The following is an 18,060-nucleotide window of genomic DNA, read 5'->3' as shown; positions in this document are numbered from 1 at the left end:
AGTTTTTTTCTTGTTTTTTTTGTTTCAATAAAGACAAATTATTGGTTGGTTGGATTGGAAACATTGAAATGAAATCTTTTAGTTTAACGTCCTACGTTTATGTCCTCTAGGCTAAGGGAGACAATGATTAAGGAAAGTAAATAATAATGGAAGAATTGGTAGTACGAGAAAATGGAAGGAAACGTGAGTACCCCGAGAAAACCCACGGACACGATGTTGTCAACCACAAACTTACTTGAGCGGGGATTTAACCAGAAACTCCACGCATTAGAGATAAACGCTCTACCACTCAGCCACCGAGGCCCCCTCCCGGTTGGATTGGAAAAATGAAATGAAATCTTTCAGTTTTACGTCCCACGATTATGCCGGCTAGGCTAAAGGAGACGGTGGTGATGATGAGAGATGAAGGAAATGGTGGAATGAAGAAAGTGGGAGTAAACGGGATAATCCTGAGAAAACCCACGAGCACGGTGTTTGACCACCACAAATCCGATTGGATTGTAGTTTAGCGTCTTATGTAGTAGCGAGGCTATCTAAGACATGGACCTACAACGTGGGATCCTAACCACATAGATGCTCATCGGGAATCGAATTCGAATCTACCGCGCTAAACGGGCATAACGCTAATAAGCCCAATTATTTAGTGCGCCCACCCTGTTCTTTAAAAATACTATATGGGGTTTTGGGAGCATAGATTATTACTATGTGATTTACATGTGGAAATATTACTGTTATTAAAAAAAAGCTATCTTTGATGATGTTCCATTCTTCGTTTAAATTACTTTAATATGTAAAGCTAATTAAAGGTAATATTGGACGAATAAAATATTGAAAAACAGTAAGCGTCCTGTAACAAAGAGAACTAGAGACATTTGAACAAGTTGCTGTCGTCTTTGCATTATGCACATGCTTCTAACCTATAGGTGCAAGGGATAAATCTCTGAAATACTATATACAAGTGAAAAAATTACTTCTTTGCTTCCTTGAACTAGAAAAAAAAAAAAAAAAAAACATCGTGATCAAATAGCACTTACATACAGAGCACTCACACAAGAATAAAATGTCTTAAGTTGATCCATTTCATCTGTATTTAGTTGTCCATCATATGTAAATTATACGCATCTATATAATGGAAAAAATTAACAGCACAAGCTTTTCTTATACTTCATTGAGAATGACAACAGTAGCTTGTCGAAACAGTGTGTTGTGCTCTACATTGTTCAGGACATTTAAAATTGTGTTTTAAAAACTCTCTTCTCTATGTTAAAAGTTGTTTCTTCGTACGTATATGAGATGATTTTAAGATATTTGTTTCTCTCTGCTTGGAATCACAACTTGCGAAGAATTCGTAACTATAGATTTCATGTTTGTGCTCAAATACAACAGTTTTGGAAGATCTGAAATGGTTGATCTTTAGAATCCCTGATTTTTAAAATCTGCATTTGTAATTCAATGTAGTACTATTCTTACATAACAGTATGTAACAGTAAATTTATCCATTAGATTTAATGTGGAAATTAGCCCATTCTCATACTACAAAATTAAATGTTTCGCAAAAGTTTTTCAAGGAGACTTACAGATTACTTGTGTTAGAAGACATAAAATCAAAATGTGAATTATGTTTTCACTGTCCATGAAGAAAATAGTATGATTTCTCAATACTTATTCAAATAATAATAATAATAATAAAAAAACAAAAACGAAACAAAAAAAGAAGCGTATATGATTAGTGTACGTGCATTTGTTGCAGGAGGCCTGGGTTTGATTCCGGAAGGAGGTCATATGGTTGAGATTCCACATTAAGCTGTAGGTTGACGTCTCATATATCCTCAGTGCTGCACGGAACGCTAAACTTCAAGTTAACCAACCAACGAAGAGATGTTGCTAACCTCTAAGCTCATAATTATTAATAAGTTAGCCGAAGTTAGCGTACAGACTAAAGAATATCTTTCAAAATTATAATCTGAAATCGTCTTAGGCCTCTCATCAATATAGAAATATTTCTTATTGGATATTACGCTGTTTGTTGAAAATGACACTCAGTTCAGAATATACGAGGTTATCTGAAAATGCAATAGTGCTCACATAGGGATGAAAAACTTAATTCAATAACCAGATAAAGAAATACTTAAAAAAAATCAAATCGTTTACTTGAGCACAAACACTAAAACTCTGACATACGTATATACGTCATCGTAAATAGAAAGAAACATCCACGAATCATTTTTATAAGCATAGAAAGAAACCAACTCTTAACACAGATCAAGTTAATTCAAATAGAGACTGAGACATCAAAGGTAGTTTTATTAACAGACAATAACGTTAATATAAATGCATTCTACTCCTTTCACAGTACAATCAAAATCCATATACCGAAATTTCAATAAAAGTGTAGTTAAACTATTTGATTCGTGAACATTGAACTAAAATGGCTAACAGATAACGAACATGTAGTTTTAAGAGTTGAAGACACACGATGCATTAAAGACAATTTTTTTTTTTAAACACGGCTAAGGGATCAACTTTTTGTATTTATACCCTAGCTTTAGAATAACCTAAAACACAAACCTATCCTTCTTTATTGGCCTGATGTAGGCAACAAATTCACAATTGTCACAATGTTTAAAATCAGTGAAACTAAAGCTTAGTGTAATGTCTTTATTTGATGTTTATATAAAATATTTTTAGTATTCACTATGTGTTGAAAGAGTAAATAAGTATTCAAATAGAAATTTTATATTTCAGGGAATAGAGAAAGTGAGTGTATCGAATAAACTAGGATTTTGTGGATCAAATCCATGTCAAAATGGAGGTCGTTGTGTAGACAATTCTCATGTCGGATTCTACACTTGCAAGTGCCGTCATGAATATGTAGGTAAGTACCAGTTTGACATAGCGCATAACAATAGAGCAGTCGTTTTACAATCTGACATTGTCGATGCAGTGGTGGAATCACAGATAGTAAAATCTATTACCAATGTTTTTTTTTTTTTTTTTTTTTTTGACTAATTCTGATTTGTATTTTTTGTCTTAGTATTGCCACCTTCTCATTTTTCTCAAGAGAGAGGAGTGGCAGTTGGCAATGGCTTCGATCAGGGACGGCTCTACCATATGTACAACACGTGCATTAGCACGGGACGGCTAATTCTGTCATACTATATTATTTAAAATAAATTTCTTGTTGGAAACAGACCTCATGATGATGGTAGTTAAATTTACTAAGCTGACTTTTTATTCGAATACTACATTCACAAATCATATTTAGGTCGCACTAATTTAATGTCATATGGACAGTGCTAAAGCAAATGCTCAAAAAAATCCCAGCATGAATTGCTTGATTGATGTCAAATACAAGAACTCAATTCTTGAACAGCAGCCAACACCTGTTCCATTTAGTTAGTTATCACAGTTTTGATACGAAAACTAGTTTTGTCGTTGTCACAAACAAGTTCCTTATCATTGAAGGTAAAAACAAGTTGTTGTTGTTTTTCCTTTTTTACATTTAGCAGATGTAGAAGGAAAATCAAGAAATAAAGATAAAAGAGCTGATTGCACTGGAATTACAAACTGATATATTGAGATTGAAGCTCGATAATAAGTTCCATAAAAAGGATTACCATCTTTCCTCTGTACGTCTCAGTCTGCACGTCACGTTAAACCTCGCTTATAGATATTACACTATTGAGTAGCTGTAATATAATATCGAGCCAAGGGCTCAGGTGCAACGACTAGTGTTCTATTATAGAGAAAAGTGATGTATTTCTGGAATCGAAAGAGCTACTACTATAACCAGTTTTACGGAAAATTGCTCTAAGTCACTTCATGTCAAAATTATTGATATCCAAAATCATAATAAAGATTAAGACTAAAATAATTGCAATAATTTGAATTGAGACTATTTGAGACAGACAGTACAGTATGACAAATATCATATATAAGATTATATAGTTGCTGTATTCGAAGCTACTAGGATGCAATGTAGTTGAGGTTAAAGAGCTGTGCATCAAGTTTTTGATCAGTCCTCGTTCTTATCTTTTAGGAACGTTTATCAGTATTCAAAGCACGAGTATATGTGTCCAAGAATAAATTTCTATTCCTTCCTCAGTTCTAAACATAGCACTACTGGGAATTAATTGATGCCATAAAACTCCTGTAAAATGGGCTTTGTAGTTTACAAACACGTGTGCGTGAGTTTTCTCAGGGTTCTCCCGTTTCCTCCCGGTTTCGTCACTCTATCATTATCATCCATCTCATATTTATCGCCTTCTTTAGTACCGGCGCGTAATCGTGGACGTTAAACTTAAAAAAACAGATGCTGTCCTTATGAAGCATTGTGATTATAAAGGACGGGATCTGCTACTTAACGAAGTTCTACTAGTTTTTGGTAGAAAAAAATGTGATGTTACTATAGTTCATACCGCACTAGACGGCTGCAATTTCGAAGAAAGAACGAGGAAGCGATAGATTTGGAGCCATGTTTACTAAAACTTTTTGCTTATCTTATATAATGTTTCGGATCTGAAAATACTTCACTTTTTATCCTATATATACTTTTAATAAATCCTACATTACAGAGTAAATAATTCCTCTTACCTTTTCCACAGAGCACAAACTGTGTTTAAGAGACAAAATACAGGGTGTTTCATAATTTTATGGTATATTATCTTATTTTGATAACATTGGTTCTATAATGAACAAATAAACAAATATATAGAGAAATGATTTTGTATTATTACTTATTGTAATTAATTAAATTTTTAACGTTTTATTTTGTACAGGTAGAAACTGTGAACATATTCGTTGTCCAGTGCAGTTCTCTAGGCATTACTGCCGCCACGGAGGTGTATGTATAGTAGTCAATGGAGCTATGAGTTGTTTGTGTCCAAAAGGAAGAGGAGGGGGACGCTGCCAGACTAGGATAGGTGAGTTCATATAACACCATTCAAAGGAAACAGCCATCTTTAAGAAACGAAAATAGCCAAGCATATCGTATAACCAATTCATTTTGTATTTATTTATAACCAAAATACCAATGATTGAATGACTTATTTCCCACTGTTTCATCGGAACTCCTTTGCGGAGAAAGTTAAAATGTGTCAAGGTTGTTGTTGAAGCAAGTGTAAGCGAACTTCTACCATTTGACGCAACATGCATATATGTGTGTCTGTCTGCCTATTCCACGCTAGTTTGCATAAAATATATCAAATTTTAATGAAACTTGGTTTATGTATTCTTTGATGCTTGACAAATAAGTATATTGTATTATATAAGGGTACAATGAGTAAAACGAACTCTAAATAGAAAGTTTGCTTATATACTGGTACGTAATGTGATAACAAAATAATTTTTCATAATGTATTCCGTAACAAAAACATTCTAATTTGATGAAATACAGGGTGTTTGAAAAAGAACTCCCTGGTTTTAAGTATAAATTTAATTGGGAAATGAATGAAAACTTATATCAATGAGTACATATCATAAAAGAGAATTCCTTCAAGTTTTGTTTAATGTTGGTAGACTTCAACGTGGGATCTATTTGTGGCCCTGCACACGTCGAGACGATATTCCACTTCTCGACAAGTATTCATCAGCATTTCAGGTGTAACTGTCCCAACCGCCGCGACGATTCTTTCCCGTAAATGATTGATGTCTCTGATCTTTTCACTGTACACAACATTTTTTACGTGGCCCCAAAAGAAAAAGTCCAGTGGGGTTAAGTCTGGGTTTCGTGGTGGCCAAGGTATTAGGCCAGCCCTGCCTATCCACCTTCCTGGAAAGCGAGTTACTGTAATGAGGTGGGGCGCCCTGTTGTTGGAAAAATACAAGCCCCTTTTCCGCCTCAATATCGTCCATTTGGGGAAAGACGTACTCTGTCAGCATGTCATACTAAAGGTCCCCGTTTATTGTTTTTTCTACAAAAATGAAAGGACCAATCACATGATCTTCTATCAAACCGCACCAGACATTAAGTTTGGGAGAGTCATGTCGATGCTGAATAACTTCATGTAGATGCTCTGCCCCCCAAATTCTGCAGTTATGACGATTAACTGATCCACTGACATGAAATGTAGCCTCATCAGAAAAGAGAATCTTTTCTTTTTTTTTTTTAATTGACATCATCATCAATTCTGTGCAGAAAGTCAGCAGCAAACTCATACCTTTCGATTTTATCAGTAGGTTTAATTTCATGTAACAGTTGCAATTTGTAGGCGCGCAACTTAAGTCTTTTACACACAACGTCATACACAGTACTTTTAGGCACTCCTGATTGTAGACTACGTCTTGGCAATGACTTCTTCGGGCTCCGAACACAAGAAACGCGGATCTGTTCAACAACATCTTCAGAAGTTCTCGGTCTACCTGGTGACCTTGCTTTTAAAAAACTACCAGTTTCCTTGAAAGCCTTTAGCCAATGACGGATAGTTTTTGCTGTAGGTGGTTCAGCACCATACTGACGTGTAAAATTACGTTGCACTGTTATAACTGACTCAGTTTTCACAAGCCAAATAACACACTGCGCTTTCTGTTGTGGAGTACACATTGTTGCTGAGTTGCTCTGCACTGCACGCCTGCCTGGACTGAACTGAGGGAACAGAGAAAGAAAAAACAGCACTAGTGCCGTCTCAAAGTGAAGCAGACCTGCCAACTGCAGGGGAGCCAAACTTGGAGAGTTGATGAATCAAACACCACAAACTAGAATAGTGTATGTCACTTTGTACAGATTCTAGGATACATTAAAATTAGGGAGTTCTTTTTCAAACACACTATTTTCTTTAAGGCTTATCAAGTATCGCTTGAGCTTGAAATCCGTCTAATCGCTAATTTGAAACTTTATGTGATAAGAAAATAATTTTTCCATTACGAAATTTTGGAACATATGTATAAGATAGATAGTTTAGTTTCCTTGTATGATATTCTGTAACGTTATCTTTATAAAGGAAATTTCTTGCTAAGGGTCCTTGATAGATCTCTCGAATGAACCCAATCAAATCTTCAGATACTTTCCTGTAGAATTTCTTTTCTAAAATGGCACTTTAACAAGTTTGCTTTAGAGTTATTAAAATTTAGAATAGAAAATAACTTAATATGTCAATGTAATAAAGGGGAGGAGATGAGTGGCCAATATCAGTCTTAGAATTACCTTTTTTTTATTAGAATTTTAATTCAGGATAACATATACTGGTTATATGGTATGTATGTTGAGAGTAACGAAACTTACCTCCATGCATCTGATAATCTAGTAGTTGAAGTTTTATTTTCAGCTATTTCAGATAACTTAATGTTTATAGTCTTTTTCAATAGATACGGAACAAACAACAGTTACGCAAAAAGCAATAAGTTCAAAGTAATGCCTCCAAGGTGATACCTTTATTTGTGTTTGACACTGGTACAGGTATCAGTGGAAAGCTTGCAATGTCAGCTAGAAATAGTGACATCATTTTTCAACATAGTCACCATTACGGACAGCACACTCTCGCCAACGCGAAAGAAGGTTTTTCATGCCTTCGGCGAAGAATTGTGGTGGCTGCTGGTGAAAACTGAAAACTGCTGCTCCGCGTCACAACTATAGCGTTGGCTTTTAAGGTGATCCTTAAGTTTCGAGAAGAGCAAAAAGTCGCAGGGCGCAAGATCCTTACTATAGGAGGATGAGGTAGATTGTCAACAACACTTAGCCAGCAGATGGGATAACTTTGATTTTTTTTTTCCGAAGGAAATGGCGTGTGGGGTACTCCATCGACTAACGCTTCTTTTCCAGGTCATAATGGTATATCCACGACTCGTTGCCGGCGATGAATATTCCAAGGCACAAATCTTTCGCAGTCAGAAATTCAATGGCGGTCCGCTGTTTCAACCGGACGTCACTACTGGATGGCATGGATTGCTTCATTAGTATATCCTGGAACGAGAAGCAATAGGAAAGTGAAGAAAGTTACATAAACATCAGTAACATTAGTTTATTAATTAACAGTTCAGAAGGTTTGCAGTACTATTGACCAAGTAGTAGGCTTAAGCATTAGTTTCTGAATCACCCTCGTATTTCATCAGTAACCAAGTTTAATTTTGTTCTTTTCTTTTGATTCTAGATTCCCACAGTTCAAGAGGCGAATAACAATCTTTCAAGTTTGTGTACAGAGAAAAGAAAAAGAAGAAGAAGAAGAAGAAGAAACGATTAACTTATTTTCTACGAAAGGGTTGTGTGTCTTTTTGAGAAGTTTTGTTTCGTGCGAAAAGATGAATGAGAGAAGGGATGTTTGCACTGCCATTTTTTTTCTTTTGTTTTTTATTATTTTTTGTTAAACTTTTACGATACTCATTATTTTTGTAAAACAGGGAAAGAACAACGAATAACTAATTTTTTGTTTTATATAGTAATAATAATAACAATAATTGATTCCTTTGCTTTTGATGAGATATACTTGATCTATTGAACCTAGTAACAATAGTGTACAATTATCAGAAAAAACGCGTATCTCATTCTTTACACGTTCTTTCGTCAATAATTTCGAAACGAATTTACTCTTAAACATACCGGTAACGCCAGTTTTAGCACCGAAGCTATATGAGACGTGAATTTTCAACTTAATGTTGGAAATGAATCACAGTTACTTCTGCCAGAAATCGAACTTGAATCTCCCGCTCCAAAGCAAAGCATGCTAACCATTTAACCTTACGATAGCTTAAGTTCAGTTTCTTTCTACATATACGTACATAGGAAGTATTCGTCGTCTGTACGTAGTTGAAAACTGTACCAAAACTGTACATTTTGAATTTATTGATATGTGAATGTGTACAGGGAGCCATTTTGTAGTTTTGCTAGTGACTTCACTTTTCAGTGTATATATGATTCGTCCAGGTTCCAAAACGATTATTGTCCATTTACAGAAAATCCCACAAAACTTAGAAAAAATGTAGGATCTGCACATTTTGTAAAACTTGGAATACTTCAATGTATTCATGAGAAAAACTTAAACATCCTCAAATATTTGCAGTTCCACAAAAGTCATCGATACTACAGCTTTTCTCGGTTTTCTGGGAGTTTCTGTAAATGGACAAGAACCGTGTTGGAACTGGACGACTCATATATTGGTTAGCACCAGCAACAATGATAGAAGTAACTTTGAACTGCCTGGTAGCTTCTTTTGAGTCAACACTGTAAAATATAGTGATATATCTTGGTATTTTAAAGATCTATTTTCACATACAATTTTCTTGTAACACTTCAAAAGCACGTATCCTAAAATTGTTGTTTGCATTTCGTGATGAATTGGAAACGCTAACATTCACGTACTTTTAAAGTTGGTAATTTCCGTAGAATTTCCCTTATTTTTAAGGTGCTTGAGCAAATATATTCAGAGTATGGTATATGTTTTACTAGCTATCCTTTGGTAAATCTAGTAATGGCTTAGAGATAAGAACAGTGGGAGAAGCAGAAACTGTTGACTTAATTTCATTGTCATTTTGGGCTTCATGTATTTAATTCAAAAATTAACCTAAAATAATAATAATAAAAAAATACTGTGTACTAATAATCATTTTACAATAAAAAAACAAACGAGCTCGTTATTTATTTGGTGTTCTCTATCGTTGAGTTATATTATGCTTAACTAGATAGCAAATTTATTGATAGCAGGTTGATTCTATTAAACAAATTAAGTTTAGACCTGGCAATGCTAAACAAGGATAAAGAAATAACAGGGAAAAATGAACATTTTGCTATTGTCTTCATGTAGTTTAAGAAATAGTTCAATTTGGAGTTTTGTTATTGGAGTACAAATCTATTTGAAAACTTAGACATTTTCCTAAAAAGTATAGGGTGTATGAAAAAGGAGTTGACAATTTTGAAAACTTATATTGATTTATTTATTTAGTTTACAGAGATGGTTTTGGTGTCATTTTGTAGCAAACTTCATCAAGTTTTTTCTACCTTATACCTAAAGAGGTTCAGTGGGACTTCCATTGGTGATGTAGCACACATCTCATCTGAAGTCGATTTCTTGCCACACCCACTGCAGCATGTCAGGTGTGACTTGTTCAGTTGCGAAGTAGATCCTAGCTATGGTTCAATTGCGAAGTAGATCCTAGCTCTGGTTCAATCGCGAAGTAGATCCTAGCTCTGGTTCAATTGTGAAGTAGATCCTAGCTCTGGTTCAATTGTGAAGTAGATCCTAGCTCTGGTTCAATTGCGAAGTAGATCCTTGCTCTGGTTCAATCGCAAAGTAGATCCTAGCTCTGGTTCAATTGTGAAGTAGATCCTAGCTCTGGTTCAATTGCGAAGTAGATCCTAGCTCTGGTTCAATCGCGAAGTAGATCCTAGCTCTGGTTCAATTGTGAGGTAGATTGGTTCGAGATGCAACCGTTTTCTCAACACACGCCAAACTGTCATGTGTGGGACGCCCAGCTGTCGGGAAGCACGCAGGGGTGGATTTTATAGGACTGTTCATAAAGCCTCACTTGCTCTACAACGTCTTCAGAGGTACGGGAACGACCTGAAGATTTGTTGTGTCTTACCAAATATCCAGTTTCGATAAAACACTTATGCAACAGATAAATAGTAGGCCTATTGGGAGGATCTTTACCACACTTTGTACGAAAATTACGTTGCACAGTTGTCGCACACTTGTAGCTAGCAAAACACACAACTAGCATGCTCGGGACCAGTAAAGGCAGCCATCTTTGCTCCAACTGCTGCTAGCGCTTGTGGTGGCTTGTTTCTGAACTAGTGTACTACGTGAGTCAAACTTGATGTATTGTGCCACTAAATGACACCAAAACCATGTCTGTAAGATAAATGAATAAATCAATATAAATTTTCAAAGTTGTAAAGTTCTTTTTGATACACCCTGTATGTCGTGATATAACTATTGAATATATGTAATTAATACTCAAAAAAAAAAAAAGAAGAAGAAGCTATTCAAAATACGTCTAATGGTATTATAGATAATGTCATATGTTTGAATAGATGGCCAAGAAAACTTTGTAGCTCTACCTAGGTACTTGTCTCACTTCAGTAGTGAATAGTTTTTCACTTTTTTTTTTTCTTTTAAGACATGAATAAACAGTTAAATTAATACCACAAAAGAAAAGATTGGAGTTAATTTACAGAGCGTCTTGAATTAGAGGCATGAACTTTCTCTTTGTGTCTATACAATAAAATTTATGTAAAAATCCTCGTTTGTGGTTGTAAATATTAATTATATACATAATTGATATTGTTAGCTGTTGTAAATAATTCGTAATAATAGTTTATAGAGATATTCAGGGGTAAAAGTGAGGGGGAACACTGGCGGACGGCGTCCTCTCACTTTTAGAGAATATCTGTGGCGTCCTCCCACTTTCTGAAAAAATACAATGGACGAAGATAGGCACGGGGAACGGCGTCCCCCTACCTTTTCAAACACACTTTTACCCCCTGGAGATATTTAATATTGATAATTCCGCTTAAAATGAATAACTATCATTGCTAATAGTAGATTTAAAGTACGAATTGATTTTCTAAATTTGTAGTAAATGTCAGAAATAATGCCGCTAATACGACGATAAAAAAAAGAGGCAGTATTATTATTGTTGTTTGTGCATTATAGATAATACCAGTGAGGGTATCTAAAGAAGTGGAGTTTTGGTCTTATCTTTGATTTACTAGTGTTAGATTCGTATTTCGTTCTATTATTTTGTCAATTCTAAAAGCTCTCTAGCCTGGAGAGAAAGTGGGAAGCTAACAGAGTACGGCTGTGTCTACTCCAGTAACGTCATACATGCATAAAATGGTTACAGTAAAGTCATGAAAACTCTGCCTAATGTAGACCGAAGGGTGACCGAGCTTGTAAAAATGCCAGGTTGTCGGGAATGGGCAAGGGCGCCCATCAGGGGGGGCAAGGAGGGGCTCTTGCCCCCCTAGAGGAAATTGTACTTCAGAATATCGAAAATCCAATAGAATTTTTAAATTAGTTACAGCAAAATTTGAAACTATTTTTGAAACGTCGCTTATACTTGCCCCCCTTGGAAACCACAACATGGGCGCCCTTGGGAATGGGGTTAAAAAAAGAATAAAGTACGGGTGTTTTTTCAGAAAATACAGTACTGTACTTGTGTGTATTATTCGCTTGAGAATACAACAGAGAATAAACTGCCCAATTACCCTTAAACAAAGGAAACGTACGTACTTTATGAAGGCATGGAGCCTTTACTATACATGAAAATTAAAATAAATACACACTACAGTAATTTGTCTGATAATAGAAACCTCAGAAAAATACCCAGCAATGATCTTGAACGAGTCTACGCGCGAGGTTGTTTTCGCCCTACCAGGGTGTGGCCGAGTTAACCGGACTGCCGGGTTATCTAGTGCCGAGTTTTTACAAACTCTACTGTATTAGTTTCGTTGGAGAAAATATTAGGAACTGTAGAAATTCGATTTAGCGAACTGAGCGGAAAGTTAAAACGTGGGGCGAATTACATTAGTTCTTGATACCCTGTACTTCAAAACGCCCGGAAAGTGTATTAGCTAAGAGAAGAATTCTATTTTTTTTCTCAATTTGAACAAATTTCGTTAGTTACCATTATTTATTTTTAAATTTGTCTTTGTGGTGCACATTTTTAAAGATTTTTTTTTTTTTTTAATATTCATTTCATAACTGACGTTTGGGATTTGTTTTAATCGTAAGGAAATTCTAGATGAGGTTAAATTCTAATAAAATAGACCTGACAACATAGACAAGAAATTACAAGAAAAGGTAGAAAAAAAGATTGTAAGATTTCTGAAACAAGACATGTATGTATAATACTGATTTTCGTAAAGATTTCAAAATTCAGCGTAAATACTGTGTTCATTTAGGAAACTTTTGTAACTGATTCTCTTGCGAATTCTCGTGATTTTTTTTTTTTTTTAACTATCCATTCTTTGGCTAGGAAAAATATTATTAGTCATCCTGAAGTGTGAAACCCTAATCACCTTCAGAGTTATAATTTTGGGACTGAGTGCGCTTCGGTCAACGGTTAAACCATAGCTGGGAGTTTTTTGATTGATTGATTGATTGAATGATGAATTTGTATTTACATCTTTCGTCGGCAGCAACGAAATAAGTATAAAGAACGAAATAAGTAGCTTAAACTGGAATTAGAACCACTGTAGTGTAGCCTATTCAATGTTTTCCCGCTGGGAATCAGATCCAGGTTGCGCTCAAGTCATTAAGCTAGGGATTAGGGCTTTTGGAAGTATTTCTAGAAGTTGTCTGTAGTACAGCTAAACTATTGTATTTCGTATAATGTTTTGTCGTGACATATCGACTTCATTTTCAATTTGGAGATGAGAATTTTAAAAATTAAAAAAAAAAAGTTTTATCGGGATATTATGAACACTGACAAATCAGAGGAATATTAGTAGGGTCAACTTAACGCGTGGGCCCGATGGAGGGCCCACAAACAAAGTTAAATGTTTTGTAAAATTTAGACGTAGGGGCCCAAGGACACTGGTTTGCTCAGGAGCCCATGATGTTAAGATGGCACTGATGCTGTTGTTTGGTAAAGAAAGTCCGAATCCGATATGAAAAGGAGCCAGTGCGCTATCATGATTCAGCAGCTAAATTTTATTGCCCATAAATTCTATTGTTTGTGCAGCGTAGCACCTCGAAGACGACATTAAATTTCCAGGGTTTAGCCTTGTGATGTGGTAAAACAAAAACAGTGAATATGACTTCTTCGATCGTATTTTTCTTTGAGGGAGGTAGTGATCAAGGGATGGTGATAAATGATTTCTACTGGAACGAATGCACCTTGTATTCTATTTGGTATCATCAAGCTTGCGTCACAAACTTGATGCTATGTCACTGCTCAAGTGGTTCCGCCATTTCACACTAACTTATCCGACGGATGTTTATTATACCCACTGGGAGACACATTTTTGAAGGCAGTAATTTATGCATGGGGAAGAAGAGTGTCATATACATACCTTTCATAGGACAAGTTAGTCCTCCATTGATCCCATGATAAAAGCCTCATACACTTTCTATAGACTGTGTTTTCAACAGTACCAATGTTTCCTGATAAAGTAAAATTAGGTCTTTCGCAAGTACATAATAGGCATAAAAATATTCAGGAATGAAAACACACATTGTTTACTACATTGTATTATATATGTTTTCCTTTTATTTTTGCTTTTATTTCAAATGTCAATCATCTCATTGTTGGGAGAATGAGTGTGTTAAAAATCTATGGATACATGTTGAATATTTTCTCTCCTATTTTAACCTAGTAACTTATTAAGAATTATTTGTTGTGAGTGAGAGACTATGGATGAATGTACAAATACCTCTTAAATATTTGCTGTAAATGTTTCTATGTTTATTGTAACATTTGTATGTAAAAGTGATTTTTTTTAAAAGAAAAAAGTTACTAGATAATTGTCCGTGTATTTATTTACTTATGTATTGTTTCTGTGAGGGAAACCACATAGGTAAAACTTAAATCTTGTCGCTACAGCTTAAGAGAAGAAAACTTATCTGATGTATAAATTCTTGTGTACAGCTTTCTGAAGATGTATGAAGCTTTCGTATTGTAGCTTGTAGCAATAATATTTCAAGTTTTACCAATGTGATGTCCCTGAAGAACCGCCACTGCCTTCCTTAGTTATGTTTTGTAGCTGAAGAAGGTGAGTGTTGGGAGGGACTCCCAAGTGGGAAGAACTAATTTGTTGAAAATAGTGGGAGGAATTGAGAGAAACGTGAGAGATTTTTGGACATAATGTTGGTGAGAAACCGAATCAAGTACACTGTAAAAAATGAGCTGTTGAAACAACACAAAATGACTACCACTTTAGCGTGTTACTTGGGTGTTAATTCAGTACCAAGACATCGCTTTCCGAGCATATCATTAATAACTAGTTACTACCTGAGAGAATTTACATTAGTATTTATTGTTTAACATGAGCAAAGCTTTGATAAATATTTTTGGCACTTATGCCAAGTAACAAATAATGTTCTGTTTTCTGTAATCGGTCACAATAATATTGTTGTAAACCTGTGAATCATCTGACAACAGTTACACAGATAGCTGTGCTTCCAACTGTTTTCTTTATTTGTTATTCTTGTATCTTAGCATATATGAACATAAGACGGCAGAACTGTTGCCTATGTAACTGTTGTCCGATGATTCACAGGTTTACAACAATATTATTGTGACCGATTACAGAAAACGTAAAACATTATTCGTTACTTAGTATAAGTGCCAAATATAATTTGCAAACCTTTGCTCATATTAAGCGATAAATACCAATGCAAATTCTCTCAGGTAGTAACTAGTTATTTCTGATATGCTCGGAAAGCGATGTCTTGGCTCTGAATTAACACACAAGTAACACGGTAAAGTGGTAGTCATTTTGTGTTATTTCAACACATTTTTTGTTCTGTACTCTTCATACCCATACTATAATTTTCTACTGACTGTGAGATACGATACCTTACCAAACATAGTTTACATATACAATAAACGAACATATCAAGGTGTTTATTGAATTCTGTGGAGTTAATGTTTATGAAAGAGAATCGCAATTCAGAATTAATGTAGGCATATTTAGCAAGATGTTCAACATTTTAAATCAGGCTTTCTTCCAGAAAGGATTAGGGTTTAGATTAGTGGGCTTTCGGCACCTATGGCCATGTGAGCCTGTCATGTATGAGGGATGGCGTCCCTCTGCGATCACAGTATCTGAGGAAAGGGAATGAAGAAAAAAAGCGACCAGCGACCTGTATGTTAGGTACAATCCCTACATTTGCTGGTGTGAATGAGGAAAATCCAGGAAAACCTCACAAGGGATGGCTGGTCTGAAAAAGCTTTTACCCTTTTTCAATCGAGTGTCGCCACTGGGAATCGCACCCGGGACCTCTCACACTAAAAGCGATTCTTCCAGAAATGGAACAAAATCAAAATGTGAGGAGTGTATATTTGCTACAGGATGTACCCTCCACAAAAGTGACTCACATACCAATTCAATTTACCTTAACATCAAGGTTGGCTCATTATACGGATTTACGCCAGAAAGAAAGACTCCTCTGAAAGTGCGTTATTTCGTTGCGTTATACATGACTTTGCAGTTTTGTAAAGGCAACCAAGAAAGTTCTGTCTCTATTTGTGGAGGTCTGTGTTCCATTGGCCCTCATACCGTGAGTTGAATGCGAAAGGAGATAAAGTGAGTATGGGTATATCCAACATATTACCTGGTTGTAGCAGTTTAGTTACACTGTGAACTTGCGGAAGGACAGAATGAACATAGGACTTCCACAGAGCTTCATAAGGGAATGTATGCTGCCACCGCTGCAGCGAGACGGAAAATATGCAAGGTCTTTGGTGAGGGCGTCGTAACTATGCGGACAGTGCAGTGGTGGTATGATAAGTTTAAGGACGGTGACGAAACGCTCGAAGACGCACCACGTGCCGGCAGACCAACACATGTACAAAATGAAGATTTTCAGACAGCAGTTCAGACGAACAGTGGCCAGACATGTGAGGAACTGGGACTACAATTCAGTGTGAGTGGAGAAATCAATCGGAAACATCTCCATCAACTTGGGAAGCACTATAAGTTGGGTCCCACATAATGTGACTCTGAGCCAGAAGGCAACGAGAGCAGACACCTGTGTTTCTTTGCTCTCATCTGAGGAAGAAGCCATTTCTGGACAGGGTGTTGACATGTGATGAGAAGTGGATTCTATACGAAGCTCCATGGCGCCGTCATCATCGGTTAGCATTTCATGAACCGGTTTCGAAACCAGCACTGCACCAGAAGAAGGTCCTCCTGTGTGTTTGGTGAACTGCTCGCAGCATCGTGCATCGGAACTGCTACCAGCTGGTCAGAGCATCTATGCAACTGTGTACTGTCAGCAGTTTCGCCACGTTCAAGGAAAACTCATAATTCTAGAGCCAGCACTTCTGAATCGCAAAGGGGTCCTTGTGTTACAGGACAACATTAAGCCTCACGTGGCTAGGATGACCCGGGACACCGTTCTATGCCTTGGACGGAAAACACTATTGCATCCGCCATATTCTCCGAACATTTCACCGTCCGATTATCACCTGTTGCATTCCTTAGACAATCACCTTCGAGGACGCTAGTTCAAATCCCTAGTAGAGTTGCAAAATGCCTTTGATACCTTCTTCGTTTTACGGCCCACTAAGTTCTGCCTTCCGTTGGCAGAAGGTCGTCGATGCTTATGGGGACTATGTTTGATGATCCAGGTACGCGTTAGGTGACATATCGATGTTCGAAGGTGGTGGGTGAAAAAGCGACAGAACTTTTCTTCTATCAGCTAGTATCCTTCTGCACTGATCTAGTGATTAGTGTGCGCGCCTTTGGTGCATGATGTCCTGGATTCGATTGTCGATGATAGATCTTTCAGATTTTAGTTCATTACGATGGTACAGATTCTAACTTAATCTACATATTCACGTCTCGTATAGCGTCGGTGCTGAAAAGAGAGGCTGAACTCCAAACAACCAATTCCATCTGCTAGTAACTTAACCAGCTTAAATAAGTATTACACTTTCAGGAGAGTAGAATTGCTTTAAAAAATCAAGTTAATGTGTTGGTCCCTCATTTATCATAAAGTAATGTCCATAAAGCAGGTGAAAGTAGAAAACAGTATCGGAAAAATGTGTTATGATTTAACAAAGGAATCTGATTCTAAAATGTCTCATAACTTCTAACTTTTCTCTTTTCCCTTTCCTTTTTCTTCTTCTTCTTCTTCTTCTTCTTCTTCTTCTTCTTCTTCTTCTTATTATTATTATTATTATTATTATTATTATTATTATTATTATTATTATTATTATTATTATTATCAGCAGCGGCTGGTACTATATGTTGCTGGTTGTGCAACCAGATATTTTTGTAAATACTAAATATTTTTTAAGTATTAAAGTAGTGTATCAGTAAAAAATAAAACTTTGTTCTTGAGCGCAAAACAGTATTGATGCATTTCTAAAAAAAAAAACAATAAAAAACTGAAACAAAGAGAGTGATTTACATTTCCAGTTGCAGTGAGCGTTGCCACTGGAAGCTGTAACATTGAGCAT

At 36.0% G+C, this 18,060-nt stretch overlaps 1 protein-coding gene across 3 annotated transcripts in view; it reads left to right on the top strand.

Annotated features, from left to right (window-relative positions):
* Positions 1-14,390, top strand: part of LOC145684067 (uncharacterized) — a 457,866-nt gene extending 443,476 nt beyond the window's left edge. For all 3 annotated transcript variants that reach the window (XM_081755919.1, XM_081755926.1, XM_081755936.1), the window contains 3 exons: positions 2,746-2,875; positions 4,779-4,922; positions 8,085-14,390. In XM_081755919.1, coding sequence (XP_081612045.1) covers positions 2,746-2,875; positions 4,779-4,922; positions 8,085-8,110 — 300 coding nt within the window. In that variant the 3' untranslated portion in view covers positions 8,111-14,390. The remainder of the gene's footprint in view (positions 1-2,745; positions 2,876-4,778; positions 4,923-8,084) is intronic.
* The last annotated feature ends 3,670 nt before the right edge of the window (positions 14,391-18,060 follow it).

The sequence above is a fragment of the Thermobia domestica genome, chromosome 1 (genome assembly GCF_964235325.1).
Source record: "Thermobia domestica chromosome 1, izTheDome1.hap1.1, whole genome shotgun sequence".
Classification (NCBI taxonomy): domain Eukaryota; kingdom Metazoa; phylum Arthropoda; class Insecta; order Zygentoma; family Lepismatidae; genus Thermobia; species Thermobia domestica.
The sequence above is the reverse complement of the archived record's forward strand: the minus strand, read 5'-3'. Positions and strand labels throughout refer to the sequence as shown.